The 23,353-nt window shown below is 34.0% G+C and overlaps 2 protein-coding genes across 2 annotated transcripts; both read left to right on the forward strand.

Annotated features, from left to right (window-relative positions):
- Positions 1–1,055: 1,055 nt before the first annotated feature.
- On the forward strand, positions 1,056–4,239 carry LOC110762798 (D-galacturonate reductase-like). Its single transcript, XM_021965487.2, has 4 exons — positions 1,056–1,378; positions 1,456–1,696; positions 3,636–3,815; positions 3,923–4,239. Exons 1-4 carry the CDS (start codon positions 1,056–1,058, stop codon positions 4,133–4,135), a joined length of 957 nt encoding a protein of 318 aa, XP_021821179.1. The 3' UTR covers positions 4,136–4,239.
- Positions 4,240–18,611: 14,372 nt separating this feature from the next.
- Positions 18,612–20,257, forward strand: LOC110762797 (D-galacturonate reductase-like). The gene is made up of 3 exons (XM_021965486.2): positions 18,612–19,055; positions 19,177–19,420; positions 19,552–20,257. Exons 1-3 carry the CDS (start codon positions 18,736–18,738, stop codon positions 19,942–19,944), a joined length of 957 nt encoding a protein of 318 aa, XP_021821178.2. The 5' UTR covers positions 18,612–18,735; the 3' UTR covers positions 19,945–20,257.
- Positions 20,258–23,353: the final 3,096 nt, after the last annotated feature.

A 23,353-nucleotide genomic window follows, 5' to 3' on the forward strand; every position in this document is an offset into this window, starting at 1 on the left:
CTGTTTTTGATGAGAACAAATCTTGGAATTGGGAAAGCAAGCAAGTTGAAACTGTCTCCATGCCTCTCATCTTTGAAAATGGAAATTCTGAGATAACTGAAACAGAAGAAACCTCTCATGAAACTCACAGCTTTGATTCCCCAAATCTAAATAAATTAATCTCAGATGATGAACATGTCCCTGAAAGCAATGGCAGTGGTACCAGTCAAGGTTCAACTCCAAATGATTCACCAGTAAAGCTGAGAAGTTTGGAGGACATCTATGCAAGATGTCACATGACCATTATTGAACCTGAAACTTATTATGAAGCTATTGAAGACAAAGCATGGAAGGAAGCAATGGATGCTGAGATTGAAACTATTGAAAAGAATGGAACATGGGAGCTGGTGGAAAGGCCTACAGATAAACCAGTCATAGGAGTCAAATGGGTGTTTAAAACCAAGCTGAATCTGGATGGAACAGTTCAAAAACACAAGGCTAGGCTTGTAGCTAAAGGGTATGCTCAGAAACTTGGTATTGATTATAATGAAACCTTTGCCCTAGTGGCAAGGTTAGATACAATTAGAACTTTGATTGCACTTGCAGCACAAAAGGGTTGGAAGTTGTTCCAATTAGATGTTAAGTCAGCCTTCTTGAATGGAGTACTTGAGGAGGAGGTTTATACTGAGCAACCAGAGGGGTTTGAAGTGGAAAAAGCAAGTCATAAGGTCTATAAGTTGAAGAAGGCTCTCTATGGTTTGAAGTAGGCTCCCAGAGCCTGGTACAGTGAAATTGACACTTATCTAACTAGCTGTAACTTTAAAAGAAGCACCAGTGAGGCCACCTTATATACCAGAACTGATGAAAAAGGAAAATTGATCATTGTCTCTATATATGTTGATGATATAGTTTATACTGGAAGTAGTAATGCATTGCTCAGTAGACTCTAAAAGGGTGTTTATGAAATAAACTTATTTGATGGATTCTTCTATAAAGGCTTTGTATATATTTGTATGTAACTTGTGTTGAAGAAGTTAATTTGGAAATTATTAGTCTTTTTTGGGTGGACATTTATAATGGCGTCAATGATGGTTCCTGAGGTAACACTGAACTCGTGTGACGGTATAACAATGCCAGTGATCGGCATGGGGACTTCATCGTACCCTCGTGCCGATCCGGAAACAGCCAAGGCTGCAATTCTTGAAGCTATCAAAACGGGGTACCGCCACTTCGACACGGCCTTCATTTACGGGTCAGAGCAAGATCTGGGTGAAGCCATAGCCGAAGCCCTGCGTCTTGGTTTCATCAACTCCAGAAGTGAGCTCTTCATCACCACCAAGCTTTGGGCCAGCTTTGCTGAGAGGGACCTTGTAGTGCCTGCCATCAAGGCCAGTTTAAGGTATCCTATATATTATTTAATTTAGTAAGTACGCATTAATTAATTATTTATCCGTTAATAATAATATTATTATATAGGAATCTTCACGTGGAGTACGTGGATATGTACATAATTCATTGGCCCTTCAAGTTGAAAGAGGTGAAGAGTACGCCTGTTGAAAAGGAGATTGTGCAACCTCTAGATTTGAAGTCAGTTTGGGAAGGCATGGAAGGGTGCAAGAGACTAGGCCTTGCCAGGGCCATTGGCGTCAGTAATTTCACCTGCAACATGCTTCAGGACCTCCTTTCCATCGCCAAAATCCCTCCCGCCCTCAACCAAGCAAGTATATATATGTATATATATATATATATGCAGAATTAATTAAAGGGCTTGTCCAATATAGATCCTTATATTTTCTATTTCCTAGACATATATCCATCACTCTATAAATCTATGTGTAAAACCCAATTTCAAATTTAAATGACCGGTAGGATATAAGAGGTCGTAGTATTCCTATATTTTTACATCGTTGCCACCAAACTTCATATTTTATTATAATTTATTTCAAGCATTTCATTAACTGTCATAATTGTAATTAACACTCCCTATTAATTGCATATCAATCACCCCATTTCTTTTGGTTGTCATTCCCTCTAACATACCGCCCCCTAAAATTGCAAACCAAAAAAAATATCTGTAAATTACATATCCAATAATGTACCTATAAAAAAATATAAATATAAATATATTATTTAAATAAAATATAGGTATATTATTTACCAAAAAATTAAATAAATAAAAAACTAAGTCAGTTACTTTGTAATTGAAATTTCCATACATTTTTCATAAATTAAAAATAGGTACACAATAATTTATAGAAAATATAGGTACATTATTTACCCATAGGTAAATTATTTTACAATATACCTATAAATGTGTATAGGTACATTATTTGGAGAGGAAAAATAGGTTCATTTAAAAAAAATACGTACATTGTTTTACTAGGTATATTATTAGAGGAAAAAAAAAAAGGTACATTATTTGGAGAGAGAAAATAGGTTCATTTAAAAAAATTGTTTTTCATAAAACAAATAATAGGTACTTTATTCAGAGAAAAAAGGGTACATAATTTAGAGAAAAAAAAATAGGTACATTATTTAGAGAAAAAATAGGTTCATTTAAAAAAAAAGTTTTTCATAAAACAAACAATAAATAGATTATCAAAATATTTTTCAACATAATTAGAATGTGCACTATTATTCATAAAACTATAATAAAATAGATTACTAGTAGTATATTTCATAAAAGGAAAACAATAACAAAAATTTATTAAATAAACCAAAACGTTTTTTTTTTTTGGTCATAAAATAAACCAAAACGTTACTAATATGTTAATGTTGAATTTAATATTTAATTTCAAATAAGTTTCTAAATTAATTCCTACATCCATTACAACCATTTGAAGATCTTTTCAAATTCAACGTGTGTCATTAGTTACACCTCCACATAACACATTAACTTGTAAATACGGGTAGTTTTGGAATCCGAAAAATAGAATAAATTAGATTTTAAGCTAGATTAGGTAACTTGCTTACTTGGATCCTAGTCAGCGGGTTTTACTTGAAAAAATTGGGTATTTTAAATAGAAAAATAAAAGAAAGGGTTGTAGGTGATTACAAAAATAGGTACGCTATTTAGAGAAAAATAGTTTCATTTTAAAAAAAAAATGTTTTTCAAAAAACAAACAATAAATAGATTATCAAATTATTTTTCAACATAATTATAATGTACACTATTATTCATAAAACTATAATAAAATAGATTATTAGTCGTATAATTCATAAAAGGAAAACAACATATTTTTTATATTAAATAAACCAAAACGTTAATCACCTATAGATTACTAATATGTTAATATTGAATTTTAATATTTACTTTCAAATAAGTTTCTAAATTAATTCCTACATCCATTACAACCATTTAAAAAATCTTTCCAAATTTAACGTGTGTCATTAGTTACAACCCTCCATAACACATTAACTTATAAATAGGGGTAGTTTTGGAATCCAAAAAATTCAATAAATCAGATTTTAAGTTATATTAGGTAACTTACTTAGTTGGATCATAGTCATTGGGTATTAATTGAAAAAAGTGGGTATTTTAAATAGAAAAATAAAGAGAAGGGTTGTAGGTGATTTAAAATGAATTTCATGGGTCTAAGCTCAATTTACTATTAATTAAAACACGAGGCAATTAATTATGAAGTGTGTGTGTTTAGGTGGAGATGAATCCAGCCTGGCAGCTGAAAAACATGAGGAAGTTTTGTAAGGCAAAGGGGATCCATGTCACAGCATTCTCTCCCTTGGGTGCATCTGGGACTAAATGGGGAGACGACAGAGTTTTAGGCTCAGATGTCCTCCAAGATATTGCCAAAGCCAAAGGCAAAACAACAGCTCAGGTACCTTTGGATACTTTACTTACTTACCCTTTAATTAATTATAAAAGGAAAATAGTATCTTTGATTTGATTAATTATTAATTAATCTTTAATTAATTACATATGTAGATATCGTTGAGATGGGTGTACGAGCAAGGGGTGAGCATGGTAACCAAGAGCTACAACAAGGATCGAATGAAGCAGAACCTCGACATCTTCGGTTGGTCCTTGACGGAGGAGGAATTGGACAAGCTGACTCATCATCCTCAGCGCAAAGGTGTCACTTTTGCCTCAGTTTTGGGCGCACATGATATTGTGCTCCAGATTGATGCTCAATTATGACCATTCAATCCATCCTCATGCTCTGCCTCTGCTTTGGTCAATGGTTTGAAGAAATAGAATTACGTTATAAAGAAATAGTAGTTGACCCAGTTACTTAGGATGTAGCGTCTGCAAGGTGGCTTTTCTTTCTTTAGTCAATAACCTTTCTGTTTAAATTATACATTTATCATGTTAGTTTAGCTTCTGGTAAGTTTTTTGCTGTTTTGGGGTTTGACCCCCCCATTTTACCAAAAAAAATTATATATGTATCACTTCCATTCCAACAACAAAAATATTTATAACGGGCGCATTGCATCAGGTGGGGCAGGCACGTGGGCTGCTTTTGTTGTCTTCTTCGACTCCACAAAATATTGCAGGCAATTCATTATGGGAGTATATAGCTCAACAAATTGACTCGGCAAGGATTTAGCCCTAATAGGTTTTTTTATTTGGTTGAAAAGCCCCAACAAATACATAGGTTCGGGATGGATTTTGGGGTCAAAACCCAAATTTTGACATTCCACACCCCTTGATTTGGAGATGGTCTAATAAGCATCTTTAAAAGAGATGTCAATTTGTCACGTACACATAGTGGTGGACCCATCGAGCGTAAGGAGGTGTAGATGTACCTCCCCTCGTCAAAAAATTCCATGGAAATGCTGGAAATTACCCCTTTGCTGGTGCCTATAAACTGTTCGATAAAATGCCTCAAAGAGGCTATGTTTTTGCTTTCTGCGCTGCATGCACATAATTTTTTTTTTTAAGTACTAGCCAAAACGATGTCATTTTTGAAGAAACATGCGCAGTGAAGAAGTCTTCAGCCATGGAAGCACAAGCAGAATTGCATTGTCTCGAAACCAAGTATATGTGCACATGGGTATATAGATCTTGTTCATGTTCCCATCTTCAATTTAGAGCCTGGTCAATTATATCAAAATTTATTCTCTTCGCATTGCAAGGTCTTCTGTTTTTTGCTTATCAGTTTCGTTTCTTCTCGTTTATTTTAATTATTTTTATGTTTATTATTATTATTATTGTTATTTTCTTGATTTGTTTGTTTAATTATGGGTTATAATTGATTAGTCAACTTAAGAGAGAGAAAAAAAAAGTATTGTTTGCAAGTTGTCATCTTCAGTTTTACTATTTTGATTAGCCAACATTTTCTAGTGTCATAGCTATCATATATAAGTTTAAAAACAGAAAAATCAGGAACAATTCACAAGACTTCATTAATTTCCGCTGCAAATTTTATGTTGTTGTTGGTAATTAAACTCGATCTATTATGCTAATTATAGTTAGGAGGAATGAGATTAATGAGGTCTTCTTCCTAGTTAAGAAACAACGTTGAATCATTGCTGAATGATTGAAGGTCACTAATTTGTGTTGTGTCCACATACATATATGATATATGGACTTACTCTCTTGTTGAAAAGAGATGAAATTACATGTAGGATAGCTTAAAACACTAAAGGATAATGAAGAGCACGTTAGGCATAACAAAGGAATAAAAAATACACACCTAAAGGATGTTGAGAGTATTTGTCCCACATTGAAAAGTTAAGGGACCAAGCCTGGGTTTATAAGGAGTTGGGCTACTCCCCCCCATTGCCAATTGGTTTTGGGGTGGAACCTCAACTTCCTTCATGGTATCAGAGCAAGGCTTCACGTGTTGGGCCTAACGGCCACACGTGCTCCCACATCACCCAATATGTGTCCACATGTTAGGCTTGAAAGTTCGCCACACGTGCAAGGGCGTGTTGAGAGTATTTGTCCCACATTGAAAAGTTAAGGGACCAAGCCTGAGTTTATAAGGAGTTGGGCTACTCCCCCCATTGCCAATTGGTTTTGGGGTGGAACCTCAACTTCCTTCAAAGGATTGATAGGTGCTACCAATCCTTGAAAGTACATAACGTAAATAAAGAACACACGAAGATTATTTTACGTGGTAAGACCCCACTTTTGGGGAAAATTCACGGGACAAAGTACCAATTTGTTTGTAACTTAACTTCTCTCGGGATTACTCCTTCTCTTCTTATGTTGAGTCTGATACTTGACGCGATCGATTCAAGCTCACTGGAATCACCAAGATAATCTTAGTCTTGATAATATGTCCTCAAGAAAACAAAGCACATCAACTTTCTTTTGTAATTTGAAAATCAGAAAAAACCCACATTGAAATTGTTGAGAAGAATGAAGCATAGGCTTCCTCTTTATAGTGATTTTCAAAACAGGAAAGAAAACTAATCAGCACTTAAAATCGAAAATCAAATAAATTGATGGGTACACTGCTGAATTGCCCCCTAAACTTGTACATAATTATCAATTTACCTCCTGATCTTTTTTTTTAGCGAATTAAGGGCTCGAATTAAATTTTATTCTCAATTTCCCCCTTGCCGTCTAAATCAACAACATGTCATCCAATTTGCCCTCAAATATGAGAGCAAATTGGTCATTTCATATGTTAAAAATAATTAAATACTTCTAAATAAAATAAAATGACATAAAAATGAAAAAAAATATTTTATAAACAAAGGAATGGGACCCACCCACCCTAACCTCTTCACCTCCGCCTCTTCCCTTCTGCCCCTCTCTCTTTCTCTGCAACCCTAAAAAAGCCATGGCCCTACATCGCCAAACTCACCGCCTCTCCACCTGTCACCGCCACCCTAAAGGCATATTCGACGACCCTTATCTCCAAAACAACACCAAAGTCGATACTTTTAACCCAACCAAAGCAAAACCCAGAAAAGCTATCGATGAAATTGGGTCTGAGAACTTGGTTCCGGACCAATGGAGAGATGTACAAGCAGAGATTAATATAACGAAGAAAGAGAGGCGCAAGATAGCTCAAGAAGTGCAGTTTGGTACGAGGGTCGAGAAGCGGAAGAAGGGGTTAGATCCCATAAGGGATTTGAATTTGGAGGAGTACTTGGCGTACAGAGAGGCCAAGTTGAATCAATTGAAGCCGCTTGTTTTGGATGACGTTTCAGGTTTGGCTCAGGTCGAGGATGCTAAAGCTAAGGAGTTGAAAGATAATGAAGGTAATGATGGGTCTTTGAGTGAGCGAGTGGCGCCTAAGAATCCAAGGTGGGCGGTTTATAGGAAGGGTCTGGAGGATGTTACTGAGTTTTTTTTCAAATTTTTTTTTTTTTTAATGATTTAACGGCAAATTGGATGACATGTTGTTGATTTAGACGGCAGGGGTGAAATTGAGAATAAAATTTAATTTGAGCCCTTAATTCGCTAAAAAAAAGGTCAAGGGGTAAATTAATAATTAGGTACAAGTTCAGAGGGCAATTCGGCAGTATACCCTAAATTGATTTACAATTAGAACTTATTGATCTTCAATCAATCCATCAAAGGGGATTAATATAGAAAGAATGATATAATGAAAAAGATAATTCCCCATGAGTAAAGAAGACTTTTGAAGGCTCTCGTATGGAGTCACCACTTTGGCAAGCACTTTACTCCTTACGGGCCGACCCGGTGTGAGCGGATTAGTCTGGGTTGTGGTTAAGGCTTAAAGGTGCCATCCATAGTTGGGGCCCATCCAGGACCACCTCGTGGTTCAGATAAAAAAAAAAAAGACTTTTGAAGAGAAAAACTAGAAAGTAGTGTTTGAAATAAAACAAACTTTCTTTAAACAAAAAGTCTTCCCAATCAAACATTAATTAGTTCAAAATCAGATTTCCAAACAGATTATGATTTGAAAACAATTCACAATATAGCACAATCAAGATGCAAGAGTGAAAGAAAATATTACATCAGAAATCTTTGATTGAAACATGTGCTTTCAAATCAGATCATCGAATTGAGACAATTGCCATTGATATTCTATCACAACAAGTTTACCATCTATGCTAATCTATATATGGCCTAGGGAATGCCAATTATATAATCATATACTAACAAATAGAAAACTTGATTGCATTTCTTTGTTTAATTGATAATTTGATATGCATTTTGATTAATTGATATTGATTTTTGGCTATATTAATTGATGATTTGATATGAATTTTGGTTGACTAATTGCATAATTGGTATGGAATTTTTGTTGTTGAGCTTTTACTCTTTTACATACTGCCCCTTCCTTGAAAAATTCATGAATCCATCACTGCGTACACATAAATTGACAAAATTAAAAAGTTAAAGTTACTCCCACCGAGTATTCAAATCCTACATGGATTTAAAGGCCGTAAGAGATATGTCAAAAATAACATATAAAAAAGCTTGGTGTCAAATATTTTTTTTTCATAGACCCCAATATTATTTACTATCTTTTAAAACTTTATGCATTACAGGGACCCCATTTTCTTTTAAAAATATAATTAAAATATATGAATATTTGGCATTTTGGGTGAAGTTTATTTTTTTTTTTAAATGTCATATAATTACCTAATATTAGCAACGAAAAAAATTAGTGATAAATCGTGTTACCTGTTAGTCAGGAACATAAATTAGAAGACTATCTATAAGTCATATACAAAAATAGAAAAATAAAATTGTATGTTACCTATATTTTTTTTATTTTTTTTATAAAAAAAAAAGGTACATAAAAATACTATTATACATTATCAAAAATATTATTAAAAAAAACATATATACCTACACCATGGGATAATATATCTACAAGAGTACATAATATACTTCTACAATAGGGTGAACAAAAATAAAATTGTTACCTATAACTCATGTGCATAAACTAAAACACCTACGATACACCAAGTCAAGAGCATAGAAACATACATACTACTTTACCCATACAATAGGGTAAACTTAGGTACCTACAACCAATGATAGAACCATGAATTTATATAGGACCAGGCTAATTTTGTTTTTCTTGGCTTCTTCTATAATATAATATATCATGCTTCAAATTGTCAATAATTTTTTTTTTTGGGTAGGGGCCTAAAGCCGAAAACAACATAAATAAACACGAAATAGGCATCTAATCAAATTTAGAAACCAAACGAGGCCTATAGCTGTAAGCCTAACATGTTAATTGGCCAAGAAATGAAATGAAGAAAAAATGAGAGAGAGAGAGAGAGAGAGAGAGAGAGAGAGAGAGAAAGGAAAGAGAGAACTGGAAATATAGAACACAGAAAAAACAAAGAGAGCGGGAAGAGAGAACTGGAAAAAGAACGGAACGGAGTGAAGAAGTGAATGACCCAAAAAAAGAAGAGAAGAAGTGAAAGGAAAAAGTAATAAAAAACAACGAACAATACAAAAATTGAGAGAAGTGACCGTTAGAGAGAGTTGCATTTTATAACACCAACCAGACAATACAAGAGGCACTCACGTGGTGTGTGTATATATATATAACAAATTAGTATTTTATCAAATCTTGCAACAGGCTGAAGCACAGTCTAATCTACACATAGTTACACCCTTGCCTATAACAAATGGCATAAGCATAAATAAAAAAATTAATAAGGATTAACTACAGTAAACCCCCTAAACTATGAATGTCATTACAAACTCATCCCAACCTTTAAAGACTTGTTTGACCAATACCCCAACATTACGGAACCTTTCAAAATACACAATCCGTAATTGAATATGTTAGTTTTTCCGATAAATGCTTACGTACTATGGATGTCATTACAAACTCATCCGAACCTTTAAAGACTCGTTTGACCAGTACCCCAACTTTACGGAACCTTTCAAAATACACAATTCATTAGTGAATCTGTTAGTTTTTCCATTAAATGCTTACGTATCAAATATATGTTATGTTTTAATTTTTATGTGGACGTCACATGGACTAAAAAAGTAATAAAAAAATCTTGATTTCTTAAATTATTTTTAAAAAAAAAATTAAATCAAATATATAAAAACAATAAAACAATATAAAAATTAAAACAAATTAAAACAAACCCACCCACCCCTGTCCCTCAACTTCTCCATTAGCCCCAGTGGCGGACCTATTAAGGAGCAAGGAGGTGCAGCTGCACCTCCCCTCGCTGGAAAAACCATTGTAGGTGCTTCAAGTAAATGTCTTTGTCCTTTTACTTTCATTTATTTTTATATTACTCCATTTACTTAAGTTTACAATGTAAATAAGGAAATACCCCCCATTTGGATTTAAATAAAAATATTAGAAAATCAAATTCCCACCAAATCAAAATATGAAAAATCGGTTTTAGTGCAAAATACGATTTACTCTAAAAATGATGGCTCATTAAGTCAATATATACTTCATACTAAAATCCCATAAAATCAAGTTTTCTTATTTGATGTGTAAGGAATAAAGCCGCCAAAAGTTATCTTGAGAAAATAATTATTCTGAAAAACCATTTTTCATACTTAGTCAATATTGCACCTCCGCTAAAAAAAAATTGGGTACGCCAGTTATTAGCCCCACACCATTCCCCTTCATCCCAGTCCAGAACCAGCCTCCAAACACCCACCACCATCCCATACCACACCCCAATGCTGACCACTGCCTAATGACCCCATCATACCCCAGATTTTCAACCTAGCCCCCTTCCTCAACGCCTTCTCTCTCTCGCACAAAAGAGCACCGAAAATCAGAGATAGAGATAGAGAATATGCTAACATCAGGCTAGGCTTAGAGGAAGAGCATTAAAGTGGCGGCAATATCGGGAGTCTTTTGTTTTCTTTTTAGTAGCCCTACCCAACAAAAACAACCCCAGATTCAGATCTGGGTTGTTTGTGCCGAGACGGGGAGAGCGAGAGATTGGGAGGGAGAGAAAGAGACCGTGAGAGAGAAAGAGACTAGGGGAGAAAGAACAATATGGAGAGACAGGGTTCGAGGAAGGGAGGTTGGGGGACTATTGGGGTGGATGTGGCTAGGTGAGGGGGTGGGGATGATGAGAGAGTTTTTATCATATCTAGCCCAAATTTGATCCCTAATTTCATAAATGTTGGCGCTAAATCTAAACAGATAGAAATGAGTGCAACTTACAATCGAGGTGGACGATCGAGAGATCGATTGAATATTGGATGCCGATTCTTCCTGTCCTTGGATGCCGATCCTGAATAGAAAGAAGTCGAGATTCGTAAGGTCTATGGAACCGGTGTGGAACCAGCCTAAGACCCTCCGATGCCGAAGTAAGTTTGTTGTTTTTAAGAGCTCTTGCTGTTGACCATATAGAAGTATAAAAGTCAAGCTGAAAAGTCTTACCCCTGTATTGTAGTGGAGGGGCCTATTTATAGAGGGCATTTAGTATGCTCTTAGTGCTCATTTTCGATGTGGGACTCGTGGGAGGGCCCTATGAGGTTGACACGAGTCCTTAGATATTTCAGGCGGGTGCTTCGAGGTTGATTCTGCAGCATCGGTAGGGGATACCGATTGTAGGCTGTGTTGGGCTTGTAATGATCTTTTGCTGCTTTGAGACAACATCATCAGTAGCCTATGCCGATTGTCCGAGGCCTTGGGTGCTTGGGCGAGTTTATGAGATCCACGTGTCGTTGTACGAGTGGAGGGTCAGGTATGGTACAAACATATAAATAAAATAAAAACTTCAAATATAACCAAAAACTCAGTTAAATAGATTCAAATACCCTTAAAATTAAAAGCCAATTAAATTTCTCCATGCCTAATAAATTTATTTGCATATACAGTCAACGTTTCTCCTCTCAAAATTGGGATGCCACCTTTTTCTACCCAAATTCTCTTGTCTAGTAGTCTCCACCAATTTACTAGTCACTCATAATTTATAACTAAAGATAGAAAAAATTAGTTAGGCTTAGAAATTTCTTTCTTCTTTTTCTAGAATATGACATACTATATACTCAAGAAATATAGATACATAACCCTAAAACCAAAAAAAGGGAAATTAAAATAGAGCAACATTGGCTGGGAGCAAATTTAAAACAAGAACTAGTTATGTTCTCTCTTTTATTATTAGGCATTCCCCTAAAAGCTAAATAAAACCAAGGCAAATTATCTGGAATATGTATATGTGTGTATGTTACGCGATAAACTTGCAATACATGGACATGGACATGAGTACCATCGACACCAATAAATAATGGGAATATCTTTGCTCACCACTTTAACTCAAGGTGTACCCTTACCACCCTTCTCAATACTTGATACGTGTTCATTGACATAACCATAGTTAACTCTTTACTTTATATTTATGGAACTATGGTTATGTTAATAGACACGTGTCAAATGTTGAGAAGATAGGTGAGGATACACCTTGGGTTAAAGTGGTGAGCAAAAATACTCACTCTTTAAATTTCATGAATCCTAATTCCTCAGCTACATATCCGCCTCCCTTTTACTTAGTTGCAGATAAATTGAAACTTTCTAACAAGTTTTTGGTTTTTAATTTCAAGGGCATTTGAGTCTATTTAACTGAGTTTTTTACTATATTTGAAAGTTTTTACAAAAACGGACATTTATGAATTTAGGGGTCAAATTTAGGCTAGATATGATAAAAACTCATGATGAGATGGGGTGCGGGTGGTGTGTGGGTAATCTCGTTTTTTATTTTTTTGGTTACTTTTTAAAGTTTTTTTTTAAATTTTATTCTTGTATTCTATGATTTTGGATTTAATTAAATTTGCATTTTGAATTCTATTAGGAATGAATTTTGATTTTGTTTTTCTTTGAATTTGGATGGGTTCAGTCCAACTATGGGGTTTCTTTTATGTGTGTGCATCGATGGAAAGAGAGGAAAAGAGACACAGAGACAAAGAGAGAGAGGACTGGGTTTGTGTTTACAGCGACGGAGAGATGGGGTGAGAGAAAGGAAGAGAGAGAAAGCGAGTTGGGATGAAGGGGAATGGTGTGGGGTTGAGGGAGAAGTAGAGGGTGTTTGTGCCTAATAAATCACGGCCATAAATTGGCCGAAAGGACCTTCCTCGGCCTTAGCACCTATTCATGAACTAAAACGTGGCGTTTCGTCAGATGTTTGGCCTTCCTAAGAACAAAGGAAAAGCTGTGAAGGCGTAATCATCTCGGCCTCGATCGCGGCATTATGGGCCGAGGCCGAAGGACGAAAGAGTCATGACCGAAGGGATGAGAGTCAAATCGCCACGTGGCAGCAGGGTCCCACGCTTCATTTAATGAAGTAACGCCTCTGACTAGCAAACTCACTAGCCGCAAAAGGGCATTTAATGCACGAGGGAAGAAGGGAAGTGACTAAAGTCAGGATTTGGTGACAGAAATCAGAGTGACAAACATACTTACAAATATTCTTACAAATTGAGGTCAGATCACCAACCACCAAACAAGGGCATTAAATGCGTCCCCACGGCCAGAAGTGCAGAACCCACGATCAGGGCGGCGGTCGAGATTTACCAAGATTTATGGGGTCACACCACCATGCTTCACGATCCCAAATGTCGATTGGACTACCCACTTGTTCTAATCAGGCTCCACCATGCAGATTTTCAGCCTCGATTACTCCTCCAAGAGCTCTTCCTATAAATATTAAACTCAAGCCACATTCAAAGGGTTCAAACACCAAACCAAAAGCCTCCCACAGAGCAAATTATATTTTCCTGTAATGCACTTTCAATATCTTTACTTGCTTTCCTAGGAGTAGTGTTAGGTTGTAAGGAAAATCCATTCATCAATATATATCATACGACCCTTGATTTTCAAGGCGCCGGAGCACCATCTCTGTTACTCTTTCATTCATCCCATATATCATATGAACGTCGCTCCCTGAGCAACGCGCCGGAGTAACGCCCAAAATCCACTATCAACACCACCACTAAACGGCCTTGTAGCTCAAGCCGTGAACCTGACGGCCGAAATCAGTTCCTCTCTCGGCCACAATCGTTTGATTAGGAGTCGGACTCAAACAAGCACACCACTTAACCACTTCACCCATATCACCATCTTGACGCACGGTAGACCGTGCTGGCATGCCTGCGCACAACCGCACCGCATCCAAAAGAAGGAAGCCACGTGTTAACGCATATCCCCTCAGCCCGGAGCTCCAGGCCGTGAGATTTGCGCAGCCAACAGAGGGACAGGGGTGGGTGGGTTTGTTTTAATTTGTTGTAAATTTTATATTATTTTATTGTTTTATATATTTGATTTTAAAGTTTTTAAATAATTTAAGAAATCAAGATTTTTTTAAATTAGTTTTTTAGCCCACGTGGCATCCACATAAAAATAAAAACTTGATATATATTTGACACGTAAGCATTTAACGGAAAAACAGAGAGATTCATTAATGGAGGATGTATTTTGAAAGGTTCCATAAAGTTTGGGTATTGGTCAAACGGGTCTTTAAAAGTTGGGATGAGTTTGTAATGAACTCCATAGTTTGCGGGGTTTATTGTAGTTGATCCAAAAAATAAAAATAAAAACTAAATCAAGAAAGAAAATATGATATATGTATTCTAATGAAAAATTTAAAAAAAAAAACCCAACAAAGACAATGTTATGTTAGTATTAGTACAACCCAAATTAACCCACATAATAGAAACAATATGGAATGCACCAATTCTCTACTTGGTATGTACAAGAAGAAGAATATGGATATATTAACGTAGCAAAAGATAGATGAAGAAAAGAAGAAGACGGAGAACGCCAAGAAGGAGGAATAAGAAATGAAGAATGAAGAACAAGAAAGAAGATGATGGATAGAGACCAAGACAGAAAAACGTGCAATGGTTAATAAGCTAAATTCAAGGAGAAGTTGTATCTTCAAAATAATAAATAGTAAATTGAGCTTAGACCCATAAAATCATTTGTAATCACTTACAACCCTTTCTTTTATTTTTCTATTTAAAATACCCAATTTTTTCAAATAAAATCCGATGACTATGATCCAAGTAAGCAAGTTACCTAATCTAGCTTAAAATCTGATTTATTCTATTTTTTTAAATTCCAAAACTACCCCTATTTACAAGTTAACGTGTTATGTGAGGTGTACCTAATGGCACACGTTGAATTTGGAAAGATCTTCAAATGGTTGTAATGGATGTAAGAATTAATTTAGAAACTCATTTGAAATTAAATATTAAATTCAACATTAAAGTATTAGTAACATTTTGGTTTGTTTTATGACAAAAAAAAAAAAAGTTTTGGTTTATTTAATAATTTTTTTGTTGTTGTTTTCCTTTTATGAATTATACTACTAGACTAGTAATCTATTTTATTATTATTTTATGAATAATAGTGTACATTCTAATTATGTTGAAAAATATTTTGATAATCTATTTATTGTTCGTTTTATGGAAAACATTTTTTTAAATGAATCTATTTTTTCTCTAAATAATGTACCTATTTTTTTCTCAAAATAATGTACCCTTTTTTCTCTGAATAAAGTACCTATTATTTGTTTTATGAAAAACAATTTTTTTAAATGAACCTATTTTCTCTCTTCAAATAATGTACCTATTTTTTTCCTCTAATAATGTACCTAGTAAAACAATGTACGTATTTTTTTTAAATGAAACTATTTTTCCTCTCCAAATAATGTACCTATACACATTTATAGGTATATTGTAAAATAATTTACCTATGGGTAAATAATGTACCTATATTTTCTATAAATTATTGTGTACCTATTTTTAATTTATGAAAAATCTACGGAAATTTCAATTACAATGTAACTGACTTAGTTTTTTTTATAATTTTTTTTGGTAAATAATATACCTATATTTTATTTAAATGATATATTTATATTTATATTTTTCATAGGTATATTATTGGATATGTAATTTATAGATATTTTGTTTGGTTTGCAATTTTAGGGGGCGGTATGTGAGAGGGAATGACAACCAAAAGAAATGGGGTGATTGATATGCTATTAATAGGGAGTGTTAATTACAATTATGACAGTTAATGAAATGCTTGAAATAAATTATAAATAAAATATGAAGTTTGGTGGCAACGATGTAAAAACATAGGAATATTACGACCTCTTATATCCTACTGGTCATTTAAATTTGAAATTGGGTTTTACACATAGATTTATAGAGTGATGGGTATATATATCTAGGAAATAGAAAATATAGGGATTTATATTGGACAAACCCAATAATAAATTATCCTATGGGGTTTATGTACATAGTCAACCAGTTGCTCAATATTGTATAAATGGAAATTATGGGGAAATTTTAGGCTATATTATTTAAAGGGGAAAATAAATTGGAATATGAAAATGGGCAGCGTTGTTGTGCTTTATGATATATTAAAAGTCTCAAAAGTCTGCTGAATGGAAAAGGACCACAGTGAAGAAGCCTTCTGCCTGAATCATCATCATCATCAAATTGTCTTTAATCTTTCTTTATTTTTATTGACAGATCATTATTTGTCTTTATTCGATAGCCCAATTAATCGGTTACCAAGTTACACACAGTTGGTCGATACCCTCCTCATATGAATTTCTGTTAATTTTAGTTAAGGGTTGCATTGCATGTATTAATTAGTTTCAAGAGTTGGTCCTTAGTTCAGGCTAAATACTTTACTTGTCCAATTTATTAGGGGACCACAAAATTAGAAAATTATAAGTTGGAGCAACTTGGGAAGGATAAAGATCAAAGATGGGCAGCAGTTGCCGGAAGAGATTCAATGCCCAGCTTCAACAATATCCATGACCATGACTGAATCTGACACTCAAGGAAGGAAACAAAGCGGGGGAAAAAGACGAGAAACTTTGTTTCCTCTAATCAAAAGTATGGTATTTTCTGGTGCAATACAGGCTCCAGATCCTCGATCGCATTTAATACTTTGACCCAAAAATAAAAAGAGAGATATCCTTGCAGTTATACTTGACCAAACTCCTAGTGGTGTTGGGTACGTTACACATTCTCTACTTGACCAAAAATAAAAGAGTTTTCAAGCAATAATAAATATAGTAAATTGAGCTTAGACCCATAACATTCATTTGTAATCACTTACAACCCTTTTCTTTATTTTTCTATTTAAAATACCCAATTTTTTCAAGTAAAACCCGCTTACTAGGATCCAAGTAAGTAAGTTACCTAATCTAGCTTAAAATATGATTTATTCTATTTTTCGAATTCCAAAACTACCCGTATTTACAAGTTAATGTGTTATGTGGAGGTGTACCTACACGTTGGATTTGGAAAGATCTTCAAATTGTTGTAATGGATGTAGGAATTAATTTAGAAACTTATTTGAAATTAAATATTAAATTCAACATTAACATATTAATAACGTTTTGGTTTATTTTATGACAAAAAAAAATGTTTTGGTTTATTTAATAAATTTTTGTTGTTATCCTTTTATGAATTATACTACTAGTAATCTATTTTATTATAATTTTATGAATAATAGTGTACATTCTAATTATGTTGAAAAATATTTTGATAATCTATTTATTGTTTGTTTTATGAAAAACATGTTTTTTAAATGAACCTATTTTTTCTCTAAATAATGTACCTATTTTTTTTCTCTAAATTATGTACCCTTTTTTCTCTGAATAAAGTACCTATTATTTGTTTTATGAAATTTTATTTTTTTGAATGAACCTATTTTCTCTCTCCAAATAATGTACCTATTTTTTTGTAATCACTTAATATACCTAGTAAAACAATGTACGTATTTTTTTAAATGAACCTATTTTTCCTCTCCAAATAATGTACATATACACATTTATAGGTATATTGTAAAATAATTTACCTATGGGTAAATAATGTACCTATATTTTCTATAAATTATTGTGTACCTATTTTTAATTTATGAAAAATGTACGGAAATTTCAATTACAAAGTAACTGACTTTGTTTTTTTTTTTTTTTTTTTTTATAAAAAAAATTTGGTAGATAATATACCTATATTTTATTTAAATAATATATTTATATTTATATTTTTTATAGGTACATTATTGGATATGTAATTTACAAATATTTTTTTTGGTTTGCAATTTTAGGGGGCGGTATGTGAGAGGGAATGACAACCAAAAGAAATGGGGTGATTGATATGCTATTAATAGGGAGTGCTAATTACAATTATGACAATTAATGAAATGCTTGAAATAAATTATAAATAAAATATGAAGTTTGGTGGCAACGATGTAAAAATATAGGAATACTACGACCTCTTATATCCTACTGGTCATTTAAATTTGAAATTGGGTTTTACACATAGATTTATAGAGTGATGGGTATATGTCTAGGAAATAGAAAATGTAGGGATTTATATTGGACAAGCCCTAATAAATAATAGCTTCAGTTGCACATACAATCCCTATATCCATAATCATACGTATATTGAAATAAATAGAACTTTTAATCCTTGTAATCAAGAGTACTCTCTCTAATCCTAGTTCCCGGTAAAACAAAGCAAATTAACATGTGGCATCATATAATTGGACTCTTGATTAATTTTTGACATGGTCAGGCAGCTTGACTAAGACTTTCTCTAATAATAGGTGCGTGGGTAAAGGGGCGGAGAAACTTTGAGTGGGAAATAAACTCTATGATTCTTTGGGTCCGGCTGCATATTAAACAAATAAGCTGGGATAATTGACAGGGTGTATGCACATGGACCCGCAACCTGCTTATAAATAGAATGGACATGGTGTAGTTGAAGGCCAAGAATAAATCTATTTTTTCCCTTGAGTTGACTCGAGCTATATACAGCAGCTGTGCAGATCGATCTATACATCTATCTTCTTCTTCCTTTTTCTCTTGAATTGAATCAGATAGAAATTCACAATGTCAAAGGCAATTCCTGAGGTAATACTGAGCTGCGGTAACGACATTCTAGCCATGCCAATGATTGGCATGGGAACTGCATACCCTGCGGCGGATCCAGAAACAGACAAGGCTGCGGTTCTTGAAGCCATTAAAGCCGGCTACCGCCACTTTGACACCGCCTTAGTTTACGGGTCGGAGAAATATCTAGGTCAAGCCATATCCGATGCTGTGCGTCTTGGACTCATCAAGTCCAGGAGTGAGGTGTTCATCACCACCAAGCTTTTTGCCAGCTTTGCTGAGAAGGATCTTGTGGTGCCTGCCCTCAACATGAGTTTAAGGTAACTATTATTGATGTTATATATATATATGACAAATTATTTAAGGGTTTCTTATATATATAATTATATCAGCAACTAATTATTTGCCTATTAATATTAATTAATTACTATATATATATAGGAATCTGCAATTGGAGTATGTGGATATGTACATAATTCATTGGCCCTTCAAATTTGGGGGAGAGGTGAAGAGTATGCCTGTTGCAAAAGAGATGGTGCTACCTCTAGATTTGAAGTCAGTTTGGGGAGGCATGGAAGAGTGCAAGAGACTTGGCCTTGCCAGGGGCATTGGCGTCAGTAATTTCACTTGCAACATGCTTCAGGACCTCCTTTCCATCGCCAAAATACCTCCCGTCCTCAACCAAGTATGTATATATATATATATATATCATTATATCATTATATCCTTTCTCATTTTATTATGTACTTACGAACATGAATAATACTAATTATATATATATATACTCTTATTAAATTTTGGTTGAATTATTTATAGTTGGAGATGAGCCCAGCTTGGCAGACAAAGAAACTGAATGACTTCTGTAAGGCAAAGGGTATCCATATTACAGCTTACTCTCCCCTGGGCGGAGCTAACAGTCGAGTAGGAGATGACAGGGTTTTATGCTCAAACATCCTCGAAGACGTTGCCAAAGCCAAAGGCAAAACAACTGCTCAGGTATCGTTGAGGTGGGTTTATGAGCAAGGGGTGAGCATGGTAACAAAAAGCAACAACAAGGAAAGGATGAAGCAGAACGCTGACATATTCGATTGGTCGTTGAGCGACGAGGAATTGGAAAAGATTAGTAATTTTCCTCAGCGGAAAGCCGTCACCTTTGCCTCAATTATTGGGCCGCATGATCTAATTGTCGAGATTGACGCCCAACTATAACCCCGTTCTTCGGAGGGGAGGAAATCGAATTAAAGTTAAATAAAGAGTAGAGTACTCTAAATAAATAAAAGGAAGCACCAACACCAAATGCGTTGACATGTTCTCTCTTGTTACTTGTTCGGGCGGCGTATATGATGTGCTGCTAGTTAATGTCTCATTTAACACGTCTGGGCGCCGGTGAAGAAAATTTATATAGAATAGGAATATTATTTTTTTATTCAGGTCTTGCATTGGATTGGAGTTAATTTTTTATTTTCTTGTTGTTTTCAAGTACAAATATTATATGAATATATTCCGTGTGAAAGTTGGAATTATCGGTTATATATATTTTTTATTTGTTCTATTATTCTATTAATTTACTCATTCGTGTTGGAGACTCCGTTTATCATCGTGCAAAGCAAAGATCTACCAAAATCGTAACTATTTTTTATGGGTTATAAATTTAAGGAAAAACTACATGAAATCCCATAAACTATAGCCCTCCGTTTGGATGAGGAAAAATAACTCAGAATTTAGCTAAAAGTCGGGAATTTAAGAGGAGAAATTGACAATTCTCTTGTTTGGCAACTTAAGCGTAGAATTTATTAAATGACGCGCGGAAAAAATCATGGAAGTTGAGGCATCAAATTCCCAAGTTTAATTTCCACCAAAATAGGCGTCATTTCACAATTTCCATAGTGCGGGAATTCATATTTTCCAGTGTGCCAAAACTTACATTAAAAAAAAACCGCTGAACTTTTCATTAATAAAAAAAAAATACACGTCTCTCTGGATCAAATTTGAAGGTTAGTCTTCAAGCCTTTCTCTCCTTCAATTTATGTTTTTCTATTTCAGGGTTACCACGGTTTCTAAATGGCTATCAAAATCGGCTGTTTTTCTCTGTTTGTTTAAGTTGAGTTATTTAGTTCATCAAACGATATGTTATTTTATACTTCGAGGAATACCTTCTATGTTAGTTATCAGTTTTTTTGTTCTTTCGAAATATTTAATTTATGTCATTTACAATTTAAATGAGCTATCCAAACATTGAAATTTTCAATTCCTGTCAATTACAAAATTCAACATACATAAATCCAAACACTGAAATCTTCAATTGCCGGAAATTGAAATGACGGAAATCTAAATTCCGTCATTTTAGAATTCTATGTAATTTGCAATTCCTTCATCCAAATGGAGCACAGGGTCATTTTCAAGTTCATACCAAACTTTAGAGGCATTTCCGAGTACATACTCAAATTCTCGGAAACCATACAATTTACCCCATCCATTAGCCAAACCGTTGTCTAATTTGTTAAATGCTAATGTGGCATTTGTGGGGCCTATTTTTTAATTGATATGGATTCCACATAAGAAATAAAATTAACAAAATAAATGAAACACAATAAAATAAAATAAAAAATCTAAAAACCCAAAAAAAACAATAAAGGAGGAGTGCATATTAATTATTTTGAAGTGCCAAACTAATCATCTTCTGGATAATTTCTGAGTAATTAATTCCATCCAATTACATATATAATGTTCCAATGTGTTATCCTTCTAAGTTTTTATTTTTCTTTTTTATTCATCCTTGTAACTTACTTGGTAACGGCTCTTTGAAACTTTAATTATGGCACGGTTGCATGCATGTGTGGTCAAAATTGTAACTCCATTTATCATCGTGCAAAGCAAAGATCTACCAAAATCGTAACTATTTTTCATGGGTTATAAATTTAAAAACTCAACCAATTAAACACACAAGTCGGCATATAGTATGTACGCTAATTGAGGAGGAGCATGACTGAGGTGCAACCGTGCAAGGTTGTAGGGACTTTTATCTTCTCTTGTAAGCTTATTAGCAGAAGCATTCAACAACCGAGAAAAGCCTTGAGGTCGTGGGTTTGAACTCCCACGACATCTTAGTGGTATGTGTGTGAGAAATTCCTTGTTTGGTACAATAAAAAAAATAAAAAACAGAAGCATTTACCAACCAAAATATCAATTTCCTTTCCATTATCTTTACATCTTTATCTTTAAAGAAGTAAATGTATCCAAGTTTAGAAATGGAAGCGTAGGGGATGGGATGAAATCAAGGACAATCATCTGTAAATAAAACAACCTTTGCAACTAAAAAATAAAAGGGGAATGCTAGCAACCTTCTCTTTTAGACCACCTCCTTTTTCCTCATGAAATATGTCACTCTCCTTACACTTAAAACAATGTCATTAATTACAATAATAATAATAATAATAATTCCATATTTGCCCTTGGTAGAAGCTAAAGTGTCTTCTTCTCCTTGCCATTTTTTTGGGACGTCTTCTCCTAGTTTTTTGCTCAGAATACTCAACCACAAAATGCACTCTTTTTCTGATTCTCAGTCAATGAACTGATTGACTGTGTTAATAAAATTTCTATTCCACCAACTTTGCTCTTTTCCAATAGTCTGTTCAACTTCTCTCGCTCCAAGTCTAAGGCCAAAGGTATGATTTTTTTCGTTTTTTAAGTATTATTGTGATGAAAATTGATATATTTTGGAAGTATTTTCTTAGGTTGATGGGTATTTGTTTGCGACTTGCGTCTTTACATAAGCCATTTATATGGGTATTTGTTTGTCAGTACGTGAAATTTGACAGATTTTTTGGTCTTTGCTTCTTGTTTGTACGGGTTTTGGCTCTCCTCTGAGCCTTTTGCCTTGGGTTGTTATAAATGTTTATCTTCATGATCATTAAAAATAATAAAAATAGAGTAGAGCAACATATTATAGCCGTTTGTATAGTATAGATGCAGACCATTCCTCCGTTTTTCTTTTGTTAATTTAAACTGTAATGTATTTATTTTTTCATATTGAATTCAATTTTGGTGATTTTTTTTATTCTTTTGCTTCTATATATGTTATCTCGAGCCTATGTTGTTAGGGGATATTTTTGCTTCTATATATGTTATCTCAAGCCTATGTTGTTAGGGGATATTTTGATTTATTAAGTAGTATAAAAAAAAAAAGCAATCAAGCAAAAGTAAGTGAGTAAACTCTTAGAAAATTGACATTTCTTTTGTGTTAAAAAAATACAGACGTTTCCTCTTTTTTAAAAAGCAGACATTTTCTTTCAAAAAAATTAACTGACATTAAATATACAAAACTTCTTATTAAGATGGTAAGAAAGTTGTCAAATTTTTTTTTGATAAATTGAATTGGGTAAACTTGAAAAGCAAAAGTCAACTTGTATAATACATTAATGACATTGTTTTAAGTGTAAGGAGAATAATACACGTCATGCGGAAAATGAAGAAGGACAAAGAGAAAGTTGCTAGCATTTCCCAAAATGGAATTCCTTTCCATTATCTTTATCACTTCTTTACATCTAAAATGTAGCTTTCTCGTCCTCCGATTTATTTGTTTCGAATGTAAGAGATGAAGACAGTTTTAGATAAGGCT

Source organism: Prunus avium, chromosome 1 (assembly GCF_965620075.1).
Source record: "Prunus avium chromosome 1, drPruAviu1.hap1.1, whole genome shotgun sequence".
Taxonomy (NCBI): Eukaryota; Viridiplantae; Streptophyta; class Magnoliopsida; order Rosales; family Rosaceae; genus Prunus; species Prunus avium.